The 6,910-nt window shown below is 41.2% G+C and overlaps 1 protein-coding gene across 1 annotated transcript; it reads left to right on the top strand.

Annotated features, from left to right (window-relative positions):
* Positions 1-854: 854 nt before the first annotated feature.
* Positions 855-6,304, top strand: LOC104614756 (tyrosine-protein kinase Lyn-like). Its single transcript, XM_010288981.1, has 7 exons — positions 855-923; positions 2,227-2,275; positions 2,368-2,473; positions 2,824-2,922; positions 3,029-3,132; positions 4,598-4,747; positions 6,009-6,304. The coding sequence occupies exons 1-7, from the start codon at positions 855-857 to the stop codon at positions 6,302-6,304; spliced, it is 873 nt and encodes a 290-aa protein (XP_010287283.1).
* Positions 6,305-6,910: the final 606 nt, after the last annotated feature.

Genomic DNA, 6,910 nt, shown 5'->3' with positions numbered 1-6,910 from the left:
AGGAATACAGATATAATGTTGTATAGGTGCCTGCTGAAGTACTGTGTAATTACATCATGGGATTAGCAGTCAGGTTCTAGTCATGTAGATGCTAACAGTTGTATCTCATCTGATTTAGCATGGATGCACATCCTGAGCCTTATAAATTGTATTGAAGAAGAAGTACTTGTGTGGTGATTTGCTGTCACCGATACATGCATCGGCTATTTTAGACTGCTGTAACAGGCCTGTTTGAACGAGGAGATTCATTACTGAAGGTCATGGTAGCACCATATCTGCCATGGAGCTGGGGCTGCACCAGTCATCAGCCTCATGTGAGACAGGGATTTGAATCAAACTGAGCTCCCTGTTAGACTGGCATATGCAAGATGAAGTGGGGAGATACAGGCTTCGCTAAATCTAGCTGCAGTTCTCATCATTTGGACTGGAATTTATTCCTACAACTTCCAGAGCAGCCTTTTCTCTAAAACATGCAGAAATAAGTTGTCACTACAGTAATTATATTTTTTCTTATATCTATTCTGAAGCTCACAAAAGTATCAGAAAGATGTAAGGGATTTGAGGGGTGGCAGATTGGGGAGAAAAGATGATAAATCCGAAAATGTTGAAATGGTAAATAACTATTTTGAAGTATTTTCTTCATCTGTGGATTGAGACAAGAAGTAATTTCTTTCCTTTGCAAGCAGAAAAGAGCTTTCAGCATGTGTTCCTAACCTTCAGTTGTTCTCCACGTGAACTATTGTGTATGAAAAGGAAGCATGTTTTTGCTGCGTAGCCCAGATGATTGCATGGGAAACAGCTTGGTTTATGGCCTAATGTTCTTGTGTAATACCTTTTTTATTCCAACAGGAAATATGGGATGTATAAAATCAAAAAGGAAAGAGAATCTGCATGGAGATGGGCTAGATTTGAAGAATCAACCAGTACGTAAAACTGAACGAACTATTTATGTGAGGGATCCAACGTCCAATAAACAGCAAAGGCCAGTAAGTAGATAGTCTCAGGGGAGAATTCCAGTAGCAAGATCAAAGCATGACTGGCATAACTTAAATTTCAATCCAAAGCGCATGCATGAAGAAATTCAAATGATCATTAGTCCACAAATGGTCTTCTACTGTTGTGCAGTTCACCCTCAACGAATAATTACTCAAAGAAATAAAAAATAAAAATTGGCGGTTTGTTACTTAATTGCTTTATGTTTGTCATAGTTTTCTGCATGAAAACAGTAATGCTCGGCAACGCGTGACCTAGATATAGCTACGCCTGCAGAAGAATGCTAGGCGACTTCAGAAAACCTGAAGTAGTTTAGAACCATTTTTAATAGCTATGGGATCCAGGTGTCGATTATTCTATTTAAAACGGCTGAAGTAGTCATGGGCGATTCCTTACCAGCTCTAGTCAACTTCCCTTTTACGCGCTGAAGCCCCCCACTCGACCTTGCAGCCGGTGCGGTGCGTCGGTACGGGCGGGCGGGGAGCGGGGGGTGCAGTGGTGAAGGGAGCCGCGCCGTGCCGCAGGAGGAGCAACCTCATGGCGGTTCCTCCGGTGGAGCACGAGGCGAGTCCTGCCCGGCATTAGAAAGGAAGGGTGCTGGGCGGGGGGATGCCGTCGCGTACCAGGTGGGTTTGCTCTTTTGCAGATCGACTGGTACCTTTTTCCCCCGCCACCCCCCGCGCTGCGCTGAGGAAGCCGTATGTCCTGACTGCCCTAGCCGGGGCCGTGCTCTCTGCGGGTGTGAATGACACCCTTCTCCCCCCGCTCACCAGCGGACTCGGCGTGCTCGCCGTCAACATACACACGTCACAAACTGCCGTTATTTTCATTCTAATTACTCTTTTTTTTTTTTTCTTCTTTCCCTTGCACACTCTTAGCAACATAACCCTGCTTGTCGTTCTTTAGCGTGACAGCTACGTGTTAATAACTGTCCCGTTAAAGAGCCCTGCCTAAAGCCTCTTCAGGAGAAGTCACAAAGCTGTGACATTCCTCCCCACAGCCTGTGTCACACCTTCCCTGAGGATCAATCGAAGCTGCTCAATTCGAAATCTAGCAGGGACTTACTATATTTTTATGTTGTAGTTCGCTTTTGAAGAGCGTTTTTGGAAAAGGTTGGAGCATTTCCTTTTAACTTACGACATATAAGATGATACCAAAGCAACTGAATAATACGTAATGTAAGATTGTCACAAAGATCTAAAACTGCTTAATTAAGGACATATTTTGTTGTAGGCAAATCCAGAAGCACAGCTCTTACCAGGACAGAGGTTTGTCAGCGAAGGTACGTTCTCATAGGAATCTCACTACTGTGTGCTATGTTCACGTCAGCCTGTGAAATAACGCAAACGTGCCTTTGGCTTTCTACCTTTGTAGACACAGAGGAGCATGGAGTCATTGTGGTAGCTTTGTATCCCTATGATGGCATTCATGAAGATGACTTGTCCTTCAAAAAAGGAGAAAAATTGAAAGTTATTGAGGAGTAAGTATGACAATACTGATCGTGTTGTAGTTTTTCTTTAGACTCATCTAATTCCCTTTATAATTTTTTGAAATCCTACTCATAACATGAGCGTATTAATGGTGAGACAGCTCCCTTATATGCAAAAATACAAATGTATGTGGAGCTGTTGGTAGGACTTGGCAGCTGCCCGTGGTAACAGCGACCAAACATTGATCCAGTGGAGCCAGTGGTTTCTCAGGGGGCCTGAGTTCAGAGAAGAGATGATGCTTCTCTCACCAGCATGGGCAAATCTCTCAGCACAGTAGAACCCAAGTAACACTTTATAATTTTCCTTTCCTGTGGGTACTACTGTTGTTCCTGTTTTTCAGGCTGGGAGAATGGTGGAGAGCAAAATCTCTCACAACAAGGAAGGAAGGCTTCATTCCCAGCAACTACGTAGCAAAAGTAAACACCTTGGAAACAGAAGAGTAAGTTCTCCCAGGCTCTAAGTTCTGGCAAACTTCTTCACTCTGGTGGTGTATCCTTTGTGGGTGGGGGAGAGAAAGGGTTCCAACTCTTTGAAATATTTTTCAGATGGTTCTTCAAAGACATAACCCGAAAAGATGCCGAAAGACAACTCCTGGCTCCTGGAAATAGCCCTGGAGCTTTCCTTATCAGGGAAAGTGAAACATTAAAAGGTAGGCTTTGGGGCGGGTTACGTTGGAATTGATAGTAGAGTTAAAAACATACAGTCTGTCTTCACAAAAGTTGGCACCAGGTGGCACTGGGTGTGGAATAGTCCTAGTGTGTCCTATTGTGTGGATTTTCTGCAGTTCTGCAGGAGTGAGAAGGATGAGAAAATCACCAGAAAAAGAGAGAATAGATTAACACCCAAAGTTGAGACAGGAAAAAAAATGTGTGTGTGTGATGCAGGAATGAATGGAGAGATCTTTTCCCTGCCTAACATTTGCAATTCCTTTACTGAAGGACACTTTTCATTATAAACAGTAGATGCTGCATTTTATAGTCTTCCATTATTGGGTCTGTATCCATTGCTACAAGTTTTAAAATATAGTTAGTGCATAATGAGGGTTTACACTTCTGCACTGTAGTGTGATTTCCACCACCCCCCCCCCCCCAAAAAAGCTTTTTGTAAAGGTTTCTGCTGTAGACAGAGCTCTTTTGTGTTGAAAAGCTTAGTTAAGTCTCCAGGCTCTTTGGCTGGGACTTTCAGAAAATCATAGGAGGTTCTGCCCCAGCATCTGGACACTGACAGCAGCCTGAATTGGATTCTCCACCTGGATATTTTAACATTGCATCCTCCAGAGGAAGGTGCATGAATCCCTTCAGTGGATTGTATGTCTATCCTCTCCTTGGGGGTACTTTTCCTGGCCCTAAGACTGCAGATTCTTGATTAGGTAGCTCACTGTAATGGACCCATATCGCTGTTTCTGTGCTCTGCAATGAAGAGAGAGATCTAAATTCAACATAGACTGCTGGCAGTAAGGCAAAGTACCCCCAAAATCTTTCTGTCATTGCATCTGTGTGTGGGGACAGAGAAGGGGCTGAGGTGGTTTCTTAGCCTTGAAAATGGACAACAAGAGTTGCCTAAGTGGAAGCATGGAAAGCTCTGTAGCTTAGTATAGATACTCTGCTGCCCCGTCTTAAATCCCAGCTGGTGTTAGGCTCCCCAGGACTACCACATCTCCCCTCCCTCCCGTGTGCCTGAAGCCCTCTCCAAGCTATCCTTTTGCTAGTTGGCCCGTGACATCCAGCGTGTTCCTTTTCCGAAATGCTGATCTCTGAATTTCAGCTTCTGCCCGTGGGATGTGACAGCCCTGGCCCTGCTTTCCCAGCCGGTCCCACTCCAGCCGGGGGACTTTCTGCAGAAGTGGGTGTTGGACATGGGCTGTCTGGCTTACGGAACTCCTAACTTTGTTGAGTAAGACTGAAAAAGAAAGTGTGACTGTAAGCATTTTGGTGACCAGTTCAGGACCAGCTATTGGCTAACTTCCTCATGTTGATTGCAAAATACTTTTTGAGGAAATAAGGGAGCAAAGAGAAAAACAGACAAAAAAGGTGATTTTGTTAGGCTCAACTGTGTATGCTTGGACACTGTAGACTTTTGCTGTCTGTTAATGACCATTCTTTCTTTATCCACAGGCAGCTATTCTCTCTCCATAAGAGACTATGATCCACAGCATGGCGATGTTATTAAGCACTACAAAATTAGGAGTCTAGACAATGGAGGATTTTACATCTCTCCAAGAATAACTTTTCCCAACATCAATGATATGATCAAACATTATCAAAGTAAGTTAAATCAGTTAGTGGATTACTTAATAGAATACAGCCATTATTTCCTGTGAAGGAAAATAAATGCTTTCTTGTTTTGTTTCAAACCTTTTCATCTTTTTTTTTTTCTTCCCCTAAATAACCCAGGCATGCATGTTATCAAAGATAAAGTAAAACGGGTTGGAACTCAAGTAACGTTGTTATCAAACTCAGACCTAATGCTGCTTGCTCTGTGGCATACCATTGTGAAATAAAGAATAGCTTTATAAAACACCGCATCAAAGTTATGGTCATGTGAAACTACAGTAAAGATTGACTGCATTGTAAATAAATAAATGCTGTATTTGAAAATAAATTTGTATTCACAATTAGCAGAAATATGTATAGACTTGTGAATGTCATCTTGAGGTATTGAGTGTGGGGTTTTTTCCCCTTTAAAATAATTTGTTTGTTTATCATGAATGGCATTTTGAAGGAAGTAAAAGTCCATTGACTTCAAAGAAAGAAAATTGCACCCACATGGAATGTATACAGTTATTATTAAAAAAAAAAAAAAAAGTGGGGGGAATGGACAAATTTCTACCTATGTTTTAGCTACAAAGTGACTTTTCATTCTTCATAACCTCCCGGTCAAAATATGTGGGTTTTGGTCTTGTAACTGGGAAGACAAAGAAGATGAAAAATGTAGGACAGAAAATCACATTGTGATTTTTCAAAGCCACACTCAGGATTTGGCCATGAGATTTCTCTGAGTTGTTAGACATGTATGGTAATTCTTTGACACAGCTGGAAAACCTGAAAATTATTTTACATTTTTATTAAAATTGTAGCTGGTCAGTGTCCGGAGAAAAGAAATAATGGTGACCTACTTATGCTTGCATGCACATGTATCTGAAACAAGAAAATTTAATGACAAATTCCAGAATACAGGTTCCAAGCCCAACTCCTGTGTGCATTTTCATCAACATACTGTCAGTAAGCGGATCTTATATTATATTTAGGTGGTATGAATTGTACTAAAAAAACTTTATAATCTGATGGTAACTAGATGCATGTGACACTTCTTTATTAAATTTGTATCTGAATACCCAGTTTTAGTTCAGAGGTGCTTAAAGTTACATGAAAACACCAGAAAGGTTAATTTTTATAAAAACACCTGATATTTTGAAAATTATTTTGAGCTGGTTAGTGCACACCTGTAATTGAGTAATGTTTGTCTCAAGTCGTGAGGCACAGAAGTGTAATGAATTTTGTATTTTGTTTTTCCTTTGAAAACCAGAGCAATCAGATGGCTTATGCAGAAAGTTGGAAAAAGCTTGTATTAGTCCCAAGCCTCAAAAACCATGGGATAAAGATGCATGGGAAATTCCACGGGAATCAATTAAATTAGTGAAGAAACTTGGAGCTGGTCAGTTTGGAGAAGTCTGGATGGGTACGTTTATTCCTTTGGAAAATGCGTTTAAATCTGCTGAAAGAAATGTCATTTCAGGGTCATTCAGAATAATAGTGGACATGAACCTGGTCCAATATACTTGTAAAACAGCACAGTCAGGCTCAGAATATACCTTCTTGTGAGGAGAGGGGATTTGCAAGGGGGAAGATATCAGATAACATGGAATAAATCCTTTGGTGTCTTTTAACGGGGGAAAAAAAAAAGTAGTGAGTAAGCACTGTAATTTAGAGGGTTGAAGACAATAAGGGTTTTTTTGGTCGTGTTTTGTGGGGGAAGTAGAAGCTTATAGGAAGATGTGACTCTTGGTCCTCAAAATCAGTCGGCATCTCAGAAGTTTGCTTCGAATGAGCAAGTGGTAAAGAACCTGAAATAGAAAGAAATCGTGTCTTTTAGTGAATTATGTATAGAGTTTTCATTGTCTCTTGGTAAAGAAACTGCAATATAATGCATGGGACTGCCTTACAGGGTGAAAATCAGGGACACTTAATCCAAGATTGTTGCCTGCTGCTGAGAAAGTAGGTGACTTATGTAGTAAGATTAGAGATTGATCACCCCCTACCTTGAACTATCGTGCAGGTCCCCAGTAATGAAAGTGTCATAAGACTTACAAGGTGTAAATGTTAATATATACCCAGAAAAAAATGATAGTATTCATTATTATAACCATAATTAGCTTTGCTTGTAAACAATCTTATTTTCTCAGCCGCAGTGACTTCCTGTGGTGAGGG

The sequence above is a fragment of the Phaethon lepturus genome, unplaced genomic scaffold, assembly GCF_000687285.1.
Source record: "Phaethon lepturus isolate BGI_N335 unplaced genomic scaffold, ASM68728v1 scaffold9106, whole genome shotgun sequence".
In the NCBI taxonomy this organism is placed as follows: domain Eukaryota; kingdom Metazoa; phylum Chordata; class Aves; order Phaethontiformes; family Phaethontidae; genus Phaethon; species Phaethon lepturus.
This window is presented reverse-complemented; position numbering and strand designations above follow the sequence as displayed.